This window comes from Lampetra fluviatilis, chromosome 39 (genome assembly GCF_964198595.1).
Source record: "Lampetra fluviatilis chromosome 39, kcLamFluv1.1, whole genome shotgun sequence".
Classification (NCBI taxonomy): Eukaryota; Metazoa; Chordata; class Hyperoartia; order Petromyzontiformes; family Petromyzontidae; genus Lampetra; species Lampetra fluviatilis.
In genome coordinates, this window is record NC_136313.1 from 674653 (window position 1) to 697692 (window position 23040).

General features: G+C 55.3%; 1 protein-coding gene across 2 annotated transcripts in view; it reads right to left on the minus strand.

Annotated features, from left to right (window-relative positions):
• Nucleotides 1-346: 346 nt before the first annotated feature.
• LOC144945822 (dmX-like protein 2) overlaps nt 347-23040 on the minus strand; it is a 69418-nt gene continuing 46724 nt past the window's right edge. For both annotated transcript variants that reach the window (XM_078874364.1, XM_078874365.1), the window contains 17 exons: nt 22285-22559; nt 21543-21730; nt 19975-20060; nt 19408-19612; nt 18839-18968; nt 18139-18201; nt 17613-17699; nt 16849-16970; nt 16016-16163; nt 15580-15640; nt 14969-15096; nt 14543-14623; nt 13840-13931; nt 13627-13679; nt 10141-10358; nt 4622-9683; nt 347-4286 (listed from right to left, as the gene is read on the minus strand). In XM_078874364.1, the coding sequence (XP_078730490.1) occupies nt 9495-9683; nt 10141-10358; nt 13627-13679; nt 13840-13931; nt 14543-14623; nt 14969-15096; nt 15580-15640; nt 16016-16163; nt 16849-16970; nt 17613-17699; nt 18139-18201; nt 18839-18968; nt 19408-19612; nt 19975-20060; nt 21543-21730; nt 22285-22559 (2126 nt within the window). In that variant the 3' untranslated portion in view covers nt 347-4286; nt 4622-9494. The remainder of the gene's footprint in view (nt 4287-4621; nt 9684-10140; nt 10359-13626; nt 13680-13839; nt 13932-14542; nt 14624-14968; nt 15097-15579; nt 15641-16015; nt 16164-16848; nt 16971-17612; nt 17700-18138; nt 18202-18838; nt 18969-19407; nt 19613-19974; nt 20061-21542; nt 21731-22284; nt 22560-23040) is intronic.

Genomic DNA, 23040 nt, shown 5'->3' on the forward strand with positions numbered 1-23040 from the left:
GTTGTCTGCTTAAGTTATTTGTAGTGTGTGTGCTGTAATCAAATAAACGATGTTGTTCGTCACTGTACAGTTAGGGCTTAATTTCTCATCTTGGAATAGTGGTGGTGTACCGTAACGTTGCACCCAGGCCAATGCTCTCTCCGCTTACAACCCCACACTGACGGCCGTGGTGAATGGAGGTGACGGCTCAGATAACACCCCCAGCCCCCCCACCCCCCGAGACCCGCCTGGGCGTGCGGAGGGGGTGGTGCCGGTCACCAGCCAGTGGAGCGGCAAGAGTCGAGCAAATCGACTCAAGCCACGCACGCCGCGGAACACAAATCTACAGCCGATAACGCGACGGGATACGCAAATTAGATTTATTTGTATACTCAGGTGGGATTTACAGACAGGTGTGCGCTTGGATATATATATTCATAGATAGCAGCCCCATTGCCCCCCAAAACAAGACAATTACGCTCAAGGAGAAAGTATAACAATATGACATCTTCCTTTCGTTCCGATTCAGCCCATTACAGACGCAAATATGACCCGTGTAGCCTTAACAGACTCTTGAGGCAAGTGCTGTTAGTGAGCACCTATGAAGGCCGGCGCGGCACACGAGGGTGGGTGGCCAGCACCACGCACGGCCGCCTTTGTCTCCCTCGTGGCGATGTTTACACACCGCACCAGGTGCTCATGTGAGGCTGAGCTGACCTCGGGAAGGAGGAGGGGTTAGGACCGGTTCAGATAATCGTCGCTGGTGTTGGTCGTGAGCTGGAACCGGATTCTCGTGGCCGGGTTCCTTGTGGAGCGTGCTAACCACCGTACGACCGCTCCCCAAATGACACAAGAGACACCTCTCCAGAGGCACATTGTACACAGTGCACGATCGCGAGCAGCTGGGATCAGTGCAGCGGGCGCCTTCGATTGTGAGACGAGAGCACGTGACACAAACGTACGGCCGACTGCACTAGCAACTAGTATAGCCCGTGGCGGCGCACTACGAGAAGTCGAGGACGCAATGAATGGGTAAAGAGAACGTCACGGGCAGCGAGTAGACCAAGAATGTGACATGAGTGTGGAAAGGATGGGAAAGGAACTGAGAAACGAAAGAAAAGTGTCAGGAGCGCAACGACGATTTATTAAGAGGCTGCACGTGGGCCTCGACGCTGCTGCACCGGAGGAGCGGCGTCTGTTTTCAGAGGGGGCGGGGTAGAGGAGTTCAGAGGGGGCGTGGCCACACACAAGCCACGTGGTTTACAGGAGTTGAGCTGATTCAGATGCCGTGGCTATAGTGTGCAGTACCCAATAAGCCGCCAGCGTTAACGATACAATAAAAATAATAGGGCTATGATTTTTTACAGACGTCACGCTTTTGTGGAGTTATGTTTTTTGGCGGTGGGTTTAAGCGGGGAATTTAAACGATCCATTTCAGCCATAATTGTAATTTCAATACACGGTTTACACGTGACAAGGTGCTGCGAGCTGAAATTGGTGGTGAAGGACGAACGTAAGTGAAGCCTTATTCTTAAGTCGGGGCTTTCAAACAAAACCTCCGGGCTTGCAATCTAAATATCTTGTTAACGAGACTCTTTGGCTGGTTAGAAGGGTTTTATAAACATTTGCTGCTTCGGTACAACAGCAAGTACATTGAACACAAATATATATTTCGGTAAACCCAAGAAAGCTAGTGCTGTTCCTTCTGGACGATTACTGGTCACGTGGTGATAATATAATCATACAACGGCTGACTCAACCCATCGTCTATAGTAATGAGACTCTGCAGGATATAAACCGAGTACCAGGAGCTTTCACATGGAATTAACCGTCTCAGCCATGGGAATGTGGAATTTCCATCACTGGTTCAAGGCCGCCAATAAATATGAGAGGCCGCCGATGCTCGTTTGAGTGGGGAGATCCACAGAACTCAGCCCGCCCCCCTTTGGAGTTATTTATTTACATTTTGACCCCGCGGCTTTCTGAGTGTGGCCCCCTTCTGCCAGAGCCATCACGCGGCCATCCCACGGCGACTTTACACAGCATCGGGCGGCTCGCTCTGCTCGACAACCCCAAAGGTGAAGAGGGAACTTCCCCTCGGCCGAGATTCCGCGATGACGTTCGCGCTCGGCGCTCCGCACCCTGCCACGGTCACGTGTCCGCATCAACCCAAAGTGTGCACGTCTCTCACTCGGAGGTGGAGGTCGCTCGTCGCACGACGGGGGCACCCTGGATCGAGACGTTTCAAGGAAGATGACAAATCATCGGTTCTCGATTGACGGAGGCAAGCACTCGTTTGTTACGCGCAGACAATAAGTATCGAACCCTAATACAGTATTCGTGTTTTTATCCATTGGATCACGTAAATATAAATTCGTAGTTAAACCCGCCACCACCCGACAGTCAATTCGTAAGGTTTGTCACGTAAACAAAACTTGCCAAATCGTTACGAGTTCAGCACACCCGCTTGTGTGTTGCACCGCGGGTTTACTGAAGTCGAAACGCATTGGCACACGTTGTGTTTACGTGACAAACCTTACGAACTGGCTGTGTCCGGTGGTGGCGAGTTGAACGACACGTTTTTATTTACGCGATCTAACCCCCCAAAAAACTCGACTATGGATAATATTGGTCGCGAAAGCATACTACTACTGCGTGTCCATTGTTTTTTTGTATCAATGAGGAAAAGTGCTGGGACAGTGGTTAGCCCTCTGAACTTGTGACCCAAGCGTTGATGTTCAGCTGCGGCGAACATGAGTGGCGAGCCATGTCTGAACCGGAACCCACCCACCCGCCTTCCCCCAACCCTGCAGTGAGTAAGCAGCGTGGTGAAGTGTGGTCAAACAATCCCGATGGCCGGCGCGGCCCCGCGGAGACCTTCATCAGCAGTGGCGTTGACAAAAGGATGTTACATTTCATTTTAAAAAGTAAAACATTTCCCCACCCGAGAAAGGTGCCATCTCTCAACTGCAGTCAGCCGATGCCTTTTTCTCTCTCTCTCTCTATGCTCTGAAGTAGGTCCATTGCCTCAAACGTCAGCCTGCTCGATATATCTTCTTCATTATACGACAGTGTTAATGACAAATTGTGGCGTTTGCCCCACAAATGCAAAGGCAGTCCTTACCATTTATTGTCTGCTATTTTTTACTTGAGACAGCTGGACAGAGAGCGCAGTGGCGTATAACCACCCCGAGCACCTGGACTACACGCCTTGCACTTAACTTAACACAGCCTAATATCCTAGTACGATGCCATACAGGGTGTCATTATTATTATTATACACCATATAACACTAATACGGCATACGGTGTTGGTGTGTGTGGGGGGGGTGTGAGAACGGTTGAGATGAATATTCACAAAAGCATCACTGGAATGTCAAATATAGTCCGGCAAATCCGACCTTGAATTCACCGATGAACCAACATACGTTACAAAAATGGGCTCGTAATAACAATACCAATCACTTGTTTATCCCGGGATATTTGAGGTGCTTTCAGCCAATCCACGAGCGATGATACGTGCGGGAGGGATACCGCAGCACCCAAAAGAAACGCACGCGTGCGAGGGGCAACGCTCTATCCCGTCGAGATGAGTCTACATTCTGCTGGGCTGCCTTCTCCTGGCGAGCCAGGGGTAAGGCACTTTCCTCGATGCATGCGGGGGAGCGAGTCTCACAACATCCGCTTGCGACCCACCAAGCCCCTCGCTGCTGCTGCCCCCAGTGCCGGATTTCCAGGCCGCCACGTGCATCGCAGCCACCACCTAACTCGTGAATCGGGGCTTCCACGTGGGGAGCTTCGCAACCAGCCTCGCGGTTCCCTGGCTCAACGTGCATCGCGGACATCGATCCCAGTCGGTTTTTTTTTAATCGCCAATCCGCTGAGATGCATGAATTCAAATTCAATGTCACTTACTCTGCCCGACTGGACCCCAAAAGATAGGGAGATGTATTATTATTATTTTTTACTGTCACCGAGTCGCCAAATGGCCATCTTCAATATGAACGTCTCCTGGGCTGGCTACTGCAGGAACCTCACACGAGGCTTGTGAACAATGCAATAGAATGGGAACCGCCAGGAGGGATCCCAAGGAAGGGGGCTAACTTGGGGGGTGGGGGACTTTGCTTGGAGAGACCCTAGGGGGGTATGCGGCGGAGGCTGTGTGTGTGTGCTCCCACACTTGGCGACTGACCCTCAAGCTGACCGCGCGTTCATCGTGCACTGGAATCTGAGTCACGCGGGAGGAGCTCCCGTCGTGATCCCCACGACCGCTCGCGACCATGGCAATGTCCGAATCCTCGGCTCCCCCTCCACTCAATCTCTTCCTTTCCTCTCGGAGACGGTGAACCGAGCCCTGCTGTGACGGGGTTTTAATGACCACGTAATTACACCCCCTCCCCTTCCACGTCAAGACGCGGCCCTGCAGCAGCATCGCTCAAATTTCCACACTGCACTAAAATGAACGAAACGTCAACAAGGGCAGATTAAAATAGCTTAATGTTAACCCCACCCCCCCCCTGGTGCAGTGTGAGAGGCACGGCCACGCGGCGAGAGACGCGATCCGTCCCGACTGCAGCGGCGGTTCAACAACCCCGGCACGTCACCACGCAGCTGTTGTCACGTCACCACCAAGCTGTTATTACGTCACCACCCAGCTGTTGTTACGTCACCATGTCTGCTGTCAGTCACGTGCATAGCAGCAGCAGGGTGTGAGTTTCCACACGGACTGTAAAATAATCTTTTTTTTCCAAACGATGCAGGAACACAAATGATAAGCAATTTTTTTTTAAATAAACAAATCATTGGGGGGGGGGGGGGCATCGATGGCGGCGTTGGCGCCGGGCGCTCTCCCGGGGCAGCTTCCCCCGGAGCGAGCGTCGGGCGCGTGGCGAGATTTGGCGTCAGTCCCCCCCCCCCACCACGACCGCGGGGGGGGGGGGGTCCGCGTGAACTGCGCTACCGTGGTCAGCACGGAGCACAGGGGGCGGGAGTTGAAATCATATTTGCTATAAAATGTTATTATTTCTGTATTAAATTAAATGAGTCATAATCAAGAACGAGAGAGAAATCGCAAGGCCCCAGGCAAGCAGGGCACGTGGTCGACTCGGGAGCCCAAAGGATCCCCGGGCTCGCCGGTCACATCCGTCTCTCGTGGGCCCTCTCGTTGAGAGATTTTTTTTTTCAACAAATTCCAACCCGCTCGGGTCCGCGGATGTCGTCGGTCTCCCACGCGCCCTGCCCGTTGAGGCGTGGGGATCTCTCCCCGAGTGCGGCACGCTCCAAGAGCTGCAGCGGGACGGGACTGGCTCGGTTTGGATGCAAAATCTGGTGGGCGAATGGTTTTGTTGTGCTTGGCCAAGCCCTCGTCAGTCAGAGCCACCCGCCACCTACGACGGTGAGTATCCCAGGAGAAGTAAACAAACCAAACGAAACACAATCAAGTGAGCAGGCTGCTTGGCAACGTGCGGTAGAATTTAACGAAAATAAAAAATCACGGAAACCCCCCTTCCCCCTCCTCCTCATCATGGCCAGCTCAACTCCGGCGTGAAATCCAATCGTGCCAAGCGGCCGCACATTCGCTGAGAGGGCCGCGCGCATTGCTGTTTGTGCGCCTGGCGGGTGTAGCGAGGGGGACATCCCGGGCCACGCGGAGTGGCAGCACGCACAACGGCAGCGTTCATCACCTCGCAAACCTGCGCGTTGCACACACGCAGAGTGAACGGGTCACTTGGCCGTGGTCAGCCATGCAGGTCAGTGTCCGGGAGGAGCCTTTGTCGACACGGAGCCTGCTCCTGTGAGAACAGGAGTCCACTACTATCGCGTGCCGTCCTCTATACATCAGTTGTACACGCTGCAAACAAAGGTCGCGGTTTCACAATGGTTATAGGTAGCATCCTGCCATTATAACACGATTACAATATAAAGAACAGACCTTTTATGGCAAATGCAATTAAAGTAATGCTTGTTTAAATTATGGCATTTGTTATATATTTGAGCGGAACGCTGAGATTGCACCACGCGGGCGGGCGGATTGCGTCACCCACCCAGAATGAGTAAACTTGGCCTCTAGAACCCGAAGCTCACAAGCAACGGAATACAGCATCCACGTTCAGCATTGCCACTCCGCGGCTCTCGGCCGTCATAATAATAACAACACAACACTTGACGGAACAAAAAAACTCAACGACAATTAAGACATCGAAAGTGAAGGAATGGCAGGCGATTCACTGCGCGGACGACAAGACCGGCCGAGGGAACGGCCCCCCGGGGCCGCGTCTGGAGCGACGCGCGCGTGGGCGCGGCGTTTCCAGATCGCGATCAAGGAAATAAAAGTGACGCTCGGCAAGCGGCGGACAAGGCGCCGGCTCTGCGTGTAAACGTCGGCGCGTTCCTCACACCCGGGGTAGCGCACGTGGCACGAGGTCGGTACACCAGCCGCCCTGCGGACGAGAACCGAGAGGATTGCCTTCCTCGTCGAGGCGTTTGTGACAATCGGGGTTGTTTCTGTGCAAGGTCGTGGTCGAAAACGCCGACGCTTCGGACTAAAAGAGATACCCCCTTCGCCTCCGGTCGAACGACTCGAGAATCATGCGATGATTTTTATTGGGGCATGTTAAAAAATACATTTCGCGAGGCTAAAAACTAAATAAATAACTGGATTTGCGAATGCGCGCGGAAACCGATGGCCGTCGCCCTGTTCAGGCGTTGTGCAAAAATTGGCAAAAAAACCCCATGTGTCACGTTTCATTAATTCAACACTCGGGTAAGTCGTGTTTTGTTCAAACCAAACGGGTCGCTTGCATTACTCATCAGCAGCGCCAGGCAGAAATAAAAACGACTAATCGTCTTGCCAAAGCGGCGCGGTAAACCTATCCGGTGTTCTCAGCGGGTTCAGGTTTTTTGGCAAAAATGTATCGGTCTCCAACACGGCCATTGCACAGAGCCCTTCCAGTCCCAGCACCGCACTTTGCGCGTGCGCCAAGTTGACAATGGGAGAGCGACGCGCGCATCCGCGGCTTGGTCCGTTCGTCCATGCGGGAGTCGGGCGCGCCGCGGAGGCGTCGCCGCCCGCAGCCCGGCCGGGCTCCTCCCGCACACGAACGGAGCCGGTCAAAGCAGCACATTCAAGCACCAAGGCAAGAAAATACGATTCGTCTACAAACTACTTCGAGCAGCCGGTGGGCACAAACAGACCCCGAGGGAAGATTTCCCGTACTCGATAATGCCTTGGGAGGAGCAGCAGCGGCGGCCAGCGGATTAGCGCGCCGCACCCGTCGTTCTCAGCCGTGGCCGACAGCGGTGCCGAGTGACATCCGGAACCGCTCAAGGGCCCCACGCCCTTCACCGACCCGCATCAACCAGCGTGGCGACGGTCACGGCCCCCCGTTACCCACACGGTGTGGGGGGAGATGCCGTCATCCAGCACAGCTGCCAAAAATTACCGATATAATGCCTTAGGAGGAAAGTCGGGAAAGGCTCGTTCAAGTTCCATGATGCGACCTCGGGCTCTGCGGCCTAGCCTGTCCCGCCACGATCATGCGTTCAGATTCAAAAGTCATCTCCCACCAACGCAGACAAGAACACCCGAGTGACGCAGAAGCGATGGCGAGAACCGATGCCCCATCAGCCAAACACAACAACAATGGCACAAAGTGTTACGAGCCCGCGGCCAATAGCGATCGAGCGTTTGAGGTCACGGCATCGCTTTAAAGCGATATTTAACCTCACGACATGTTGCTGTAAAGGGCAGACCGGTCTTCGACTAAACGCCGTCGTTGTTCGTTTACAGCGGCCGTGCGACGCGCCAGAGCCTCTCGCGCGTGTTCCGTCACCCTCACGCAGTACCAAAGGAACACGATGGCCAGCGCCAGCTGCGCACACGCAAATATGGGAGTGTTGCAACAATCCGGTCTGATCAGCAATTCTCCTTTGTGACCTCCGCAGCTTAATAACAAAATAGGAAAAACGTTAAAAGCAATAATAATTACAATCATGATCCAAAGTGACACCACCCTTACCCCCGAACAAGGCATCAGGCTGAGAGAGACTGCTCCCGATCACGTGCACTGTACGAGCATTTCGCGCTCGCGAACCCGCAGCGCCTACACACGACCATTGGCGAAGACGAGGTCACAACGGGCACTGCGCATCGTCCTTCCCCCGCACCTCAGGTTAACACGGTCGGCTAGCCACGTACGGCGGTGCGAAAACAAGTTCAACGTACGTAGGTACGCGCGTTGCATGCAGCTCTCTCGACAGCGACGAGCGGTGCGCGCCCAACCTGAATCACGGCGATCATGCCCTGTACCCGTCAAACGCTTTGCACAAAAACGCAACGAAATTTACAAACGCCCCCGCCCCTCACTCCCTTCTGCAAAACAAAATCACATTTCCGCCCGGATTACCCGCGGCCGCAGCACGGCACCGCCTTTGCCCACAAAAACGGGCGAAAAGAATGTCCGGGAGCATGGCCACTCGATGCAAACCAACAACGGCGATGCTCCGACCCATCCCCTCCCGTCGGTTCAAGTTTACGCCTTCAAAGTGGAATCATTTACAAACAGCCAGAGCAATATACACATATTTATATTTTATTTTACATCTCTGTAAATGTCTCCTCATATATATTTTGTTTATCCCAGCTTGCGACCGTCACAACAACAAGAAAATAATACCCTAACGAGGCCTTTGAGGTGAGGGGTGTGCTTACACGTAGGCTCAAGCTATAGGTTGTACGAGATGTCCCCCCCGAAGCTCGTCTCACACACACGTTTGCGGTTTTCACACACGATTGCCGTACTTGCGTTTGTTCGTCAAACGCCCTTAAAACCCTCGTTTCGTCGTCGCGTACACGCCATATTTATATTTTACAAGCGATAAAACATCACGAGGAGGCTGGTAAAGTGACGGGGGCGCGAACCCTGCTCATCGACTCTCTCGGGCTCTCCCTCCCGCGCGGAACCCATCAATATCCCCCTCGAGGAGGGATAAAGCATCCGTCACTGGCGGCGGCGGAAAGTCCGCTTGCACAAAAAACCAACAACAAAAACTACTTCGAAACAGAGGAAAAACAAACCGCGTAGCTGCGTTCGGGGAATTTTTTTGTTGTTGTTCCCGCTGTTCTCCAGTTATTATATCCAACCTATGAAGAGTGCGCGCACAGTCAAGACGGGAAGACGCCTTACACGCAGCGCATGCCGTGCTTTTACCGGGGCCGCAGCCGGGCGCACGCGTAGGCGCTGCGGTTGGCCGAGGCTCGGTAGGACGCTTCGGGGCACAAGAGGGGTGCCTGCCCTCCCCGCCAACCACGCTTCAGATCGGCCGGCACCCGGCGGTAACACCGACCCAGTGTCGGCCGAGCCCGTCCCCTGTAGTGCAGGGGGCCCTGACCCTGCACAGTGCCCCTTCGTGCTTTACTCCGGCACGAGTGGCCGCGTTGTGGGTGTGATGCGTGGGTGGGATGGGGTTATAGTTGGGCAGGCGGGCGGGCGGGCTGGCGGGCGAGCGTGGCGGTGGTCACCAGCCGCCCGAGTGCTGCAGCAGCACGCGCGTCTTGATGGTGCCGTCGGCGCCACAGGAGAAGACGTGGCGGCCCGGCCCCGTCTCGATCTGCATCACGCCGGCGCCCAGGTGCCGGAAGATGGACTGGCGGGCGTGCTCGTTGGCGTAGGTGCTGATCAGCGTGGGCGCCGGCAGGGACCACACCTGGCACCGTGGGCGGAGATTTTCAGAGTTTAGAGAAATTGGCTGCGATAAATTTACACGTGATAAGCCCACTTCGTTGAGCTATCATTTGCGAAAGCCAGGTCGTTTCTGAAAAAGAGCGATATAGCTCAGCGGGCCTTACCTGGCAAAAAATATAAATAGTTAATAGTTTAGTTTATAGTTTATCCATGAGCACTATAAAAAAACAAAGCGCCCTCCCATTTGTCGTCATAGACTGCAGGGTGTGGGGGTTAGGAGTCAGCATGAAGGTCAGGATTAGAGGTTGGCGTAAAGGTTATGGTTTGGGGTCAGCGTAAAGGTCATGGTTTGGGTTAGGGGTCAGCGTGAAGGTCAGGGTTGGGTTGGGGGTCGGCGTGAAGGTCAGGGTTGGGTTAGGGGTCGGCGTGAAGGTCAATGCTCGCCCTGGCCACGGGACTTCGGCCGACGGGCCCCTCACCTTGATGTTGCCCTCGGCGGAGCCGGTGAGGAAGAAGCCCTCGCCGGGGTGCACCGCGATGGCCTTCACGGCCGACTCGTGGGCCTGCACCGTGTGGCGGGCCACGCGCTGCCGCAGGTCCAGCAGCGTCACGTGGCCCTTGCGGCCGCCCACGATGAGCGTCTGGCTGCGGGGCGCGTAGCCCAGCACCGTGGCGCCCGCCTCCAGGCACTGGAAGCCTGCGCCGGCGGCGAGGGAAGTAACATCAGCGACCACCGACCCCCCCACCCCCCATACCCCCCCCACCCCCCCTACCCCCACACTGCGCCGATCACTACGTCGCTGCTCCGATACCCGGCCAAGTATCTGGCCGGGCCCTCCTGTTGTTATTATTATTATTCAGGTTAACGTAAAGATTTCCAGTTAGTGCAAGGTGGCCCTCATCTCATGCTTATAAGCCCTCAGCTAGTGGTGGAAATTCCTCGTTCCCATGGCGAGGACGAGTCTATTTACTGCTGCCGACTGTGCGATTACTTCACAAGTGGAAGATCAGAGATCAATGTGACCGGGGGGAGACGGAGCAACGCTTCGCAGGAGACCTCTTTACGAAATCACCGGCCGAAGCCTTTATCCAGAAAACACATGCAACGTTGGCATGTGGGTAGAACCGTTGGGTCAATGTTGCCTCAACGTTACCCCAAAGTTCCACGTTTACTGGGTACGTGGCTCACATCTCCTCGATGTAGCGCTTCACGCAGACTCTCGCGGCAGGGCAGCAGGAGAAACCGTGCGAGTGAGCGGGCACACACACACACATACAACAACAACCGCCATTCGCCACTAAGTGGCGGTGACGTCACCACGACGCTTGTGCCAGGCCATGTGCACTTTGAGGCCACGTGAAGTGTCGAACGCCCGCTGGCAGGAGGTCACGGGGCAGACCCAGGTGCCACGGGTCGACTGACCGAGATGACCGAGATGACTGACTGATGCACCACCTGTGCCCCCTACTGTGCCAACTTGCTGTGCTTTAGCCACCCGGCGCTCTGCTCGTTGTTGTGAGCGTCGCTCCTCCGCCCTCCGTTGTTGTTGGAGGGCGACTGCCTCCAACTGCCCAGTAGCGTCCTTCATGAGCCTCCTCCACTGAGGCCGATCTTGACACCGCTGGTACCAGTCATCGGCAAGTCCACTCAGCTCCACGTCCTCCTGTACCACATCACTCCATCTCTTCTCTAGCCCGTGCCGCGCCCGTTTAGCCCCCTCGATCCGGCCGAACAAAAGCTGCTTAGGCATGCGGTGGCTGGGCATGCGGGCTACATGACCCAGCCAACGCAGCCTTGCCTGCCGGAGGAGCTCACTGATGGGACTTTGCCCAGATCTTTCAAGGACTTGTGAGCTCCTCACACAATCCAGCCTGGTTAAACCCAGGATGGATCGTAGGCAGGCCAGCCTAAATGTTTCCAACCGGCGAAGATGCTCCACTAGGGGGGTCCACGTTTCGCAAGCGTAGAGAAGGGAGGGAATGACCGTGGCCGAAAAGACCTGAAGCTTCGTGCGGAGCGACAGACCAGGTAGCTTCCACACAGCGTTACGCAACCGATGAAAAGATATTGCCGCTCGACTGATTCGGAGTGAGACCTCTGCTGATAAGCTGGAGCCGGTCATAAGCACACTGCCCAGGTATGGGAAACTCTCCACTCTCTCCACAACTGCCCCATCACCAATTGGGAGTTGTGGGGGTGGAGTGTCCGATGGTACAAAATACCCAGGCAGGTGCTTAGTTTTGGTGGGGCTGATGGTAAGGCCCCACCTCTTAGTGGCACGCTCCAGTCTCAGCAGCAGCGTCTCCAACTCCTCTTCTGAATGAGCAGCTATTACCAAATCATCGGCATACATAACGTGGTTGACCAATAGGGAGCCATCCCTTGATCGCACCCGGGCGTCGATCAGCCTCCCATTATATCTGTACCAAATGGAAATTCCCCCGGTACAGCTATTGAAGGCTTCACGAACTACGCAGTCGAAATAGATGTTAAATAATGTGGGAGCCAGAGGACATCCCTGTCGCACCCCAAGGTGTACAGGGAAAGGCTCCGACTCCCGGCCACGTAGTTTTACCCGGGCCCGCTCACCATCATGAAGGTCCTTAATAATCGTGAGCAGAGGGTCAGGGACTCCGAAAGCACGAAGAACAACCCAGAGCCCAGTCCTACTGATGGTATCATAGGCCTTGACCAGGTCAATAAAGCAGAGATGTAGGTCTTTTTGGAATTCCCTACACCTCTGCTGTAGCAGACGGACAGAAAATATGGCATCTGTGCAGGACCGCCCTTTCCTGAAACCGCATTGGGGCTCCGCAAGCCTCTCCTCAGCGTGCCTAGCAAGGCGATGTTGAATAATCCTTGCCAGGACCTTACCCGGCACACTGAGGAGTGAGATGCCCCTGTAGTTGTTACAGTCGGTACGGTCCCCCTTCTTAAAGAGGGGGACCACCAGGGCATCCTTCCAGTCCTGCGGAACCCGTCCAGTGGTCCAGACTGTTGTTATGATGTCATATAGGGCAGTCTGTGCACAAACGCCACCCTCCCTCAGCATTTCGCTTGGGAGATCATCTCTGCCCGGTGCCTTCCCTGGTCTCAGACTCCGGATCGCCCTCAGTACTTCCTCAACAGCTGGCACCTCAGCCAGCCACTCACAGGGGGTGACCTCTTCCAATATTTGAGGCACCGCAGCCTCAGCAGGGTTATCCCCACTTTGTGCCATGATGTTTTCCTGGCTGAGAGATTTTCCCTCCCCCAGGACCTCACAGAAATGCTCAGCAAATCTGCAAACCTGTTCCTGGGGGTCGGAGATTGGATCACCGTTTTTTCCTCTAATGATGGTAATAGGTGTGGCGCTGCAGGTTACTTTTTTGATGGAGTTAAATAGTGATTTGTGATCGCGGGCCACTGAGGCAGACTCCATCTCCTCAGCAACCCGCGACCACCACCCATCCTTACAGCGCCTCACGGCTCTCCGAACCTCCGAGCGAAGGCTGCGGTAAACCTCCTCATTCTCTGACGTGGGATGCTGTAGGCGATGAGAGTGCGCCTGTCGCTTTTTCTCAATTAACCTGAACACCTCCTCCGTCAGCCAGGGTTTCTGGGGAGGTCTGGACCGCGTACCCAAAGCAGCCATTGCAGCTGCATGAGTCACAGTCTTAAACCTCGCCCATTTACCCTCGACATCAGGTGGAGTGGGGGACGATGCCAACCCCAGCTGCAAGCAATGATGAAATTCTCGCTTGCAACTTTCATCAGCTAGCTGAGACCAGGCCACTTTTGGTTGGAATGGGGTCCTGGGTGTACACCCACCACCGGAGTGGAAGAATGGCAGGCGCATCTTACAGATGACTAGTCGATGGTCAGAGGTCAGATCAGCTCCACGGTAGGTCCTGGTGTCAAGGACACACACACACACAGACACACACACACACGCTAGGTATCGCGGGAGTGTGACGAGGCGTACCGTGCACCAGGCTGCTCCTGTGCGGCACCAGGGTGTCCCACAGGCGAACGTTCCTACGCAGGAAAAACGCACAACGCAGTTATATCCATTTGCTACCACGGTGACCGCGTAGAATCAACGTCACTACACAGGTCTGATAAACAAATTCACAGACTAATGACCGAACGAAAGTACAAACGATCCCGGTCGTAACGGTTAGCGATGGTCGCTCACCGGCCGTCGGACGACTGTCCGGCGGTTGCCACGACGCTGGAGGAGCCCAGAAAAGTGAAGTCAAAGGTGTCGCGGCTGTGGCATTTGAGGGTCTGTCGCACACGCACAGGTCACCCGCACATCACTCGGAAAACCACGGGGGCAACGCCGCCCCGCCGATTGGCAGGCTCTATGCCCGCTTGCAGGCCGGTGCTGCGTACAGCTTGTGCCGTCTGTGCAGAGATGGTTGCCACTGAAGGTGCCCCCCCTCCCCCGGGGCTATAGCCAGCCGCAGGGCATTGGAACAGTGTTGATATTTGACGCAAGGTGCTTTTGAGTAGCCGCGGCATTGAAACAAGTGCCAGATATTTATGAACACGCAAAGACAAAGATCTCGTGTAGCCTTAACAAACTGTAAGAGCAAGTGCTGTTAGCGAGCACCTATGAAGGCCAGCACAGCACATGAGGGGGAGGGTGTCGAGCACCACGCCCAGCCGCCTTTGTCTCCTTACTGGCGATGGTTACTACACACCGCACCGGATACTCATCTGAAGCCGAGTCAACCTCGGGGAGGCCCAGGAACTGTTCGTTTAATCGTCACTGCTTTGGCCGTGAGCGGGAATCGAACTCGGGTTATCAGGTTCGTAGCACAACGCGCTAACTGCTACACAGCAACAGTACAACACCGTATTTGTTGTTGTTGTTTTTGTTGTGGGGCACGCACCAGGTAGGGCTTGGGGTTCTTGTTGGTGAGGTCGAGCTGCCACAGACTGAGGAAGCCATCACCATCCGTCACCCCAAACTTCTGCTCACGCACGCTCGCACATACACGCACGCGCACACGCGCACACACGCACGCACACACGCGCACACACAAGCACGGGAGCATCGTTAGGCCGAGCGGCGGCTTGAGGCGAGAATTGGAGGGGACTGCGATCTCGCAGCGAGTGTCATAGCGGGCGAGTTCGAAGATCAGCGGGAGGTGGAGGGAGGAGGACCGTGGAGGGAGAGAGGGAGGCAGGAAAGCCACAGCAAGGGACGTGGTGGCAACGGGCAGGCGAGTAATGGTTCCATCAATTACAATCCCCTCCTCCAGCCCACGATCCAGGCATCGAATCGCGCGTGCGCGAACAAACCAAGTGAGATTTACCCGGTTGCTCTGGGCGCAGAAACGCAAGCGGGTGACGCGGGGCGCGGGCGGAGGCCTCATGACCTGAAGCTGCTCCGCGTGACCCCACTCGAACACGCGCACGCTGCCGTCCTGCCCGCCCGTCACATCTGCAAAGACACGCAGCCGGCCGTGAGGATCACACAGCACGTCGGGGCGAGCGTCGTCAGCGAGCGGCCCATTGAGGCCGGCGCGGCACACGGGAGCATTGTTACAACAAGCGGCGGCGCGGGGGGGGGCAACAACAAACACGACCGATTCCGTTCAACGAGTCGGCAGCGCAACAACAATACGAGTGTACATGTGGAAACTAATTTCAATCGCATCTCAAGACGCTTTGTAAAATTAAAGAACACTAAAACTACATTCAGGGTGAAGGGGGTTGGGTAAGGGGCACACAAGGCAGGGGAAAGTGGGGAGAGGGCAATGCCGAGGCACAGCCTGGAACGACACGAGCCCGGCACCATCAACAACGAGCGCCGGGGACAACCGGGCAGCCAGGGCAGCAATGCGCGGGTGGCCGCTCGGTTAACCCGTGGGCACGCGGCTTTGCGCAGTGCAGTGCGGTGCAGTGCGTGGTGGCGCCCACTCACAGTACGGCAATATCGGGTGGCTCGCCATCCTCCGCACGTTGCTCAGGTTCCGCCGCAGGAGCTGTCGGAAGGGAGAAGGGGGGCAGCGACGACAACAATGACAGTGAGGAGGCGGCGACGTCACGGCACCCACACATCACCAAGACGGCCCGAGCGCGCGTTACCCTTGCCCCACACACCACAACTCATCGGCCGCAGACTCAAGGGGCGCATACGCAGTGGACTGCACGACCCTCGTCCCCCACCTCTTAGGTAGTGCAATGAGATTTATCGAGGTGGGTGATGCCGTCGAGGACCAGAATGCAGCTCACACCGTACAGCGTCCCCTCGTCTGACCTCTAGAATTCAGATCGTACCGTAGACGGCTGCCTTGCCTCTATTATCCACGTCGTAACATAGTGGTAGAATGTCTGGCTTGTCTAGAGTAGGACCGTACCATGGTGGGCCCTCTGCCCGTTTGTCCGCCGACTGAGCTGGTGGTGCCCGTGCTGCTCGGCGTGTAGGGGCTGCTCGTGTGGAAGCTGCCGATGCTGGGGCTGCGGAAAGCGTCGTCCTTCGTGTAGACCACCAGGAAGTCTTCGTTACTGCGGGGTCACCGTGACAACAACGCTGATGTCAATGAGTTTATCCCGCGGAGGTGGCGCCGGGTGGGGCTCAGAGGTCAGAGCGCCGACCCTGGGTTCAAAAGTGCAATTGTAGCCGCCCGTGATTAAACCAGGGTTCGAGTGCACCGAGTTGATGACTTTAGGCCGTAAATTCAAACACGGCATCAAATTAGGCCTACGCTTAATGTGGATCAGTCAGAATCTTCAGACTGGAGGAATCTAATGAACTATGAAGCACTTGTTCCATAAGATACATTCCTGCTTTGATATTATTTTTAATTACCAAATTTAAGTGTTATTTCATCGCAATAAACTTTTTTATGCAACAGATGCGCAAAAGCATGTGCATGTCCCTAGTGTGTCGATAAAAAAAAGGTCACTTAAGTGATCTCAGAAGCAGTTTGGCATTATCTCCTGCGGAACTTTTCGAGCAGTGGATTTAGGGGAACAGAGCCCAGCAGGTCTTACCGACGTGTCAGTGAAGCCGAGTGCCATTAACTTTACCACGGTCATAGCTACAATTCATTTGGAGCGTTTTGGTCGAGGTTGCCACCGTTCGGGCAACGCTGACAGGCGGTAGGCGGGCGTTCGCGGGTCAACACGACAAGCGGTATCGTCACACGCGCCACTCGATTGGCTGGGGGGTGGCTGGGTCAAAGGTCACCTGCTGCCCTCCGACTCTGACTCCTCCTCCACCCAAGCCTGGCAGCTCGACGACAAGATGGACGACAGGTCTAGCTCCAGCACCTCGTGGGCCGAGGCCGCGGCCAGGCAAGACGGATTCGCCTGCCCGAGCACGATCAGACAACGTTAGACACACGTTGACGCGCGGGCAATCCGCTGGGTCGCTTCGCAACAAACACCACTTGGGGGGGGGGGGAACGTTAACCTACGTGCAATTGGCCAGATGAGTGCTGGCCACGGTGCCATTGGTTTGATAAAGATAATCCCGGCTTCAACTTCACGTGGCCTCTTCAGCAAAGCGTTGTTTACGTTTTAAGGCCCACATGGTAGAAACAAGGGCATGTAGCAGCGACGCATTGATTCGCATCTAATTCTGATTCTCACGATATGTTTCATAATTGATCATCTATAATTTATGCAAATTATGCGCTAATGTTATATTTATGCTCACGGAGGGCACAACGTTCAACGCCAAGTCATGAAAGAATCAAACGGCTTCTTGTTTTGAATTGAGGGTGGAGACTGCACGATTATTTATGTTTAAACTTTATTTGTACAACACGGTCAAGAGCTTGCGGCAGCTTGGGGAGGCCTTCATCCAGCAGTGGATTGACGTTGGCCAATGATGACGAAAGTAGGATACTGAATAATTTACAGCTGACACGACCACACAATCACGGAACGTGATGTTGGAGGCCATATGTATTCCGAGAGACACGAAGGGTGGGGTCAGGCTCGGGGTACCCGGTTGATGGCGAAGGCGGTGATGATGTCAGTCTCCTTGTGCACGATCCGCGCTCGCGTGATGGGGGAGCCGGCGCTCAGCTCCGTCTGAAATCACGGAGACGACCACGGCGGCGTGAGACTCGCCACGCAACTGCACGTACGACGAGCTCCGCCAACCCCAAAGGTTGAGAACGAAACCACGCGGCTCTCGTCATTGTTGTACTGCACTACGCCCACACGCCTGTGCTCCCCGCATTAACAAACCTGCGTTTGCCAGCGAGTCGAATTACAGTCAAACAACCCCCGCGACCCGCACGGGGTGGGGAGCGGCCCTCGTCCTCCAGCAGTGGATTGGCACAAGGCTGTACACGTGCATTTACAAACCAGCCCAGTCGCAATACCGACGCACTCAAACCACTCCGCTGCACTCTCAATAACAGTCTCACGAAACCGCACGGCTCTCAGTGCTGGGTTTGGGAAACCGTACGAGCAGAACATCGAGATCACTGTGGCATCGTGGCAGTGCTGCCATCGGACAACTCACCCTGTTGCTTCCGTGGTCTTCGGTCACGTAGTTGAGGTTCCCGGATGAGGAGGACTCCTCCTCCTGTCGAGGGGAGCGGTGTTCCGGGGAAGAACGAGTCAGGGAATTGCTTGTCACGCGAATTCACCCCTACCACGATGGCTCACGATGTCGTGGCGGTGAGTTAATCTACAACTTTGGTGGTTCCCTCTCTGCGGCGGCTATTACATTTGGAGAATAAGGCGTTAAGAATATCAACCCGGGCGTCTCAACTCAAAGAACAACTGCCCAAACACGACTCGCCAACCCTTGGCCTGCTACCCACGGTACAGGTGGTGTTGGGTATGCCCTGCTGCTGGTAGTGACCTGTTGTTGATTCAGACCTCCGGTTACTGCTGTTGCTGATGGTGTTGTTGGTGGTGGAGTTTTTGATGGTGTTGATGGGCGTCAGTGGTGGTGTTCACGTTAGTGTTTGTGTTGGTGCTGTTGGTGTCCGTGCTGTTGCTGGTGGATTTCTTGCTGTGGGTGGTAGCGGGGAGGTAGTGTAGTGGTTGTACACAGCTGCTGCTGGTGGCAGTGGTGGTGGTGTCGGTGGTGGAAGTATTATTGTACGGGTTAGTGGGGATGCAGTACAGCGGGAGTGCTGCTGCTGCTAGCGGTGATGCTGGTGCCATTGTTGGTATAGGAGGTTGTGGGGAAGCGGTGCAATAGTTGTACAAACCTGCTGCTGCTGCTGGTGGCGGTGGTGCGCGCGAGTGAAGATGTGCCTGATGAAGGTCTCCTGCATTGACTCGTGCCGCACCAGGAATTGCCACAAGCGTTTGGCTGCCAGTGCCGAGCGGCGATGCGAACTGCGGGCACACAAAGACAAAGACCCCCCTCCTTATAGCCTTCACAGACTATTGGGGCAAGTGCTGTTAGCGAGCACCTATGAAGGCTGGCACGACACATGCGTGGATGGTGTGGCCAGCACAACACCTGGCCGCCTTTGTCTCCCCAGTGCTGACGTTCACACAATGCACAAGGTACACATTTGAGGCCGAGTCAACCTAGAGAAGCCCCAGGACCGATTCAGATAATCGTCAGTTATTGGTCGAGGGAATCCAACTCGGGTCAGCGGGTTCATAGCGCAGCACGCTAACCACTGCGCCGCCGCTCCCCACCCAAACTACACACACACCAAACTACACACACACATACACACGACCATCACCACCACCACATGCAGAATAATCTCTCCCACGCTCCCGCCTGTGAGGACTCATGGCACTCGCAGCCCTCACGGCCCACCTGAAGGGCGTGTTGCCTGGCTCCAGCATGGCCTTGTAGCGCAGGATGGCCGGTCCGGCAGGCCCGTCGCCCGTGTGAGCCCCCAGCGTGGGGATGTAGTCGTCGGGAGGGCCCGGCGTGGCCTCGAGGCGCGCGCACAGCGCCTGCTCCCACTGGCTCAGCGTGCACAGCGCCATGTGGCACAGCGGGGAGCACGACGGCAGGTCTGCGGGACGGCACGGGGAGGGGGTCAAGGGTCGAGGGGCGGCACCGATGAAAGAGTGGGGACGGTGGGTTTACTTGACAACCGTAAGTTGATAACGACTCAAGCTGGGATGATTGGTCAATAGTGATAAAAATAAAATCGGCAAAGATTAAAATTAATACTTTTTGCAATCGGTTGCTCAAACACCTTTAAAAATGCGACAGGGTCGGTTCAGCTAATCGTCACCATTATTGGTCAAGGGAATCGAACTCGGGTCGGCGGGTTCGTAGCGCAGCACGCCAACCGCTGCACTACCGCATCACCACCAACACTACAAGCACCCGCACCACACCACCAGCACGGACAGGCAATGAGCCGCTCACCTGACATCTCGAGTCCGGCCATGGGGAAGAAGCCGCGCATGTTTGTGATGGCCAGCCGCACCACCACCAGCCTCATGAGGCACCAGCTGTGGCACACGGCAGCAGCCAAGTCAAGGGAGACGATTTGCAAAAAATCCGGCACGCGCACGGATTACGATACGCGTTCTGACACGCGTTTGTCTTTGGAAGCTTTGAACCAGCGGTACGAAATTTGACGGCTAACTTTGGTCGAGGGAATCCAACTCGGGTCGGCGGGTTTGCTCCGGTTTTGTGTGTCCCAAGTTTTTGGGTCGTGGTTTTACCTGTGTATCTGATTTTGTCCAGGGTGAGTCCCGAAAAGCAACACAACTTTACGCGACAGTTTCGTTCAGATTGGGTTATCACACAGGACCTTACCCCTGCTAGGGAAGGCCAGATGGACAGAACAAATGCACGAACGTATTCAACTTAAGTTGTAAAATGTTAAAAGACAGACATGTGTGGTGCAAAACAAAAGAAAAACATCTCTCGTGTAGCCTTAACAGACTGTAAGAGCAAGTGCTGTTAGCGAGTAGCACCTGTGACGGCCGGCACGGCACACGAGAGGGTGGGTGGGTGGCCGGCACCACACACAAACAAAGCGAGACGCATGACACATAACCTGTGCGCTAGCTAGGGGGGGTAACGATTCCCGACCTCTGCGATTCCACAAATTCGTCGCGATTCAGCGTCGCCATTCCATAAAAAAATTGGTGGCGAAAGTAGCGGCCACTAGTGGCTGCAGTGGTCACGTAAACCCATAACACGCGCAATCCTTTTCATGCTTTGCGAGTTTCACCACATGGTGAACCATGTTTCACAGGTCTTGCAATAGAACATTAAAGCACTGCTGCTCATCTCCTGTTTACAACGAGGGTCGGTCCATGAAGTGTTACTTAACCACCTCCTCCCTCTGGTCTTTGTACCCGATTGGCTCACAAATGATGACATCACATTTTATCCCTCTATTTAAGGCCCGAAATAGGATTTCTCCACAATTCTGTCGCCTGATGATGCTACTTGTAATTACCGGTTAAACGTCGTACTCGAATTGTAAATGTTGTGGGTTCATTCTCCGACACACCGGTGTGCTGTACCAGGAACGAACTACATGTTGTGTTTACGTGACAAACATTACTAATTGGCTGTGTCAGGCAGTGGGCGGGTTTAACGACACATCTATATTTACGCGATAGAACCAAAACATCCTTATTACGGTACTGGTTTCATTGACTCCAGAGGAATTATGGCCTCAGCCAACCCCCAACGAGAAATGTAAATGATTGAGACCATTTGACTCAACCCGTGAATCTATGATGGAAATTCCACATTCCTATGGCGCAGGTGGCGGTGGGGGGAGCAAGGGGGGGGGGCGAGTCTATCTATACGACAACCGCTGTTGACACCTCCACACTGCGGTACTCCACGGTGATGCCCCCAACACACCGACAGTAATGTTGTTGACGTCGCACTCGCACGGGCGCCAGGGTTGTTATTCCACGTTTCTTCGCTCGTGCAAATGGCCCTCATGCCACCGGTGCTGCCGGTACCTGTAGGAGTTGGGGTCCGAGTGCTCGCGCTCGCGGGAGCGGCGCCGCGACGCCCTCTCGTCGTCCTTGTCGAGGATCGGGTCGTAGTCGGCCTCCTCGTCTCCCTCGTCCTCCTCCTCTTCCTCCTCCTCGCTCTCCTCGCTCTCGTCAGAGTCGTAGCCCAAGCCGTCGTCGGACGCCACAAATGGCTGGACGCCCACCGAGAGGCGAGGGACGGGAGACGGGTCATGTGACGCAGGCACGGCAACACCCTACCCCCCCCTTGTACACTCTTTAGCATCGTAGTAGGAATAATAACTACAACTTGTAACGTCGCCGCCGCTCTCGCAGAGAGATGACGACTTAGAGAAAGAACCACAGACGAGCAGGAATAGAGCAGCCAGGCAGAGAGCCGCCTGGCACATGCCCGAGCACCTTCTGTTCATCATAACTGCTGTTAGCGAGCAGCTATGAAGGCCGGCACGGCACACGAGGGAGTTGGTGCCCAGCACCACAACTGGTTGCCTTTGTCTCCCCAGTGGCGATGTTTACACACTGCACCAGGTACCCATTCGAGGCTGTGACAACCGAAGGAAGGCCCAGGACCGTTTCAGATAATCGTCACCGGTGTTGGGCGTGAGCAGGGAATGGAACTCGGGTCGCCGGGTTCGTAGCGCGGCTCGCCAACCGCTACACCACCGCTCGCCACGGACACATGCTCTCGTGCGAACACACACACAGATTAATTCCTCCACAGCCTCACCTTGGCCATGTAGTAGTCCCAGATGCTGAGCTCGGGTGGCACAAACACCTCACGGAAGTTGGCGCACGGCGTGAGCGGCGACTGCGCCCACGAGCCGCCCAGCTCCACGCTACCGCCGGCGCCGCCGCTGCCGCCGCCACTGCTGCCGGACACGGTGCTTACGACCGCGCGCTGCGTGGGTGCGGCCGTGCTTGGCGGCGACGGCGACGTCACCAGGATGCGCATGTTGAGCCGGTGCCGGTGCTTGCTGGCCTCGTCTGCCCGGACCCGGCCACCTGCACGAGCAGTAGCCGTCACACATCGATCAGGACCGGCTGACTACGTACAGTGCAAAAGAAGTTCGGCATACACACATTCACACGTGACCTTTGTGTAAAATCAATGATTATTATTAAGACTTCTGATAAGCCATCTTCTATGTCGAAAGAGGATAAATGTCCGCTCATGTAATCAGTCTCCAAAATCGTTTTCGCGTTCACGTGTTGTCTCTGTCCGTCTGGCCATCGGTAACGGTGGGGGTGGGGAGGTGGGCACAGTAACTCTTGTAAAGATGATGACACAATTTGCATGAAACTTTAGAATGAAGTTGTGTTGCTATTAGGGACTCACCCTAGACAAAGGTGGCCACACCGACTGGACGAACTCACATCCGCATGTGTTTTACTGCCACCTCCTTCCTGGGGGAGCCACGTTGGGGCCTACACGTTTGGGCGCTTTGCAAATTTGTGCGATCCACCAACCCTTTCCCATACGTCC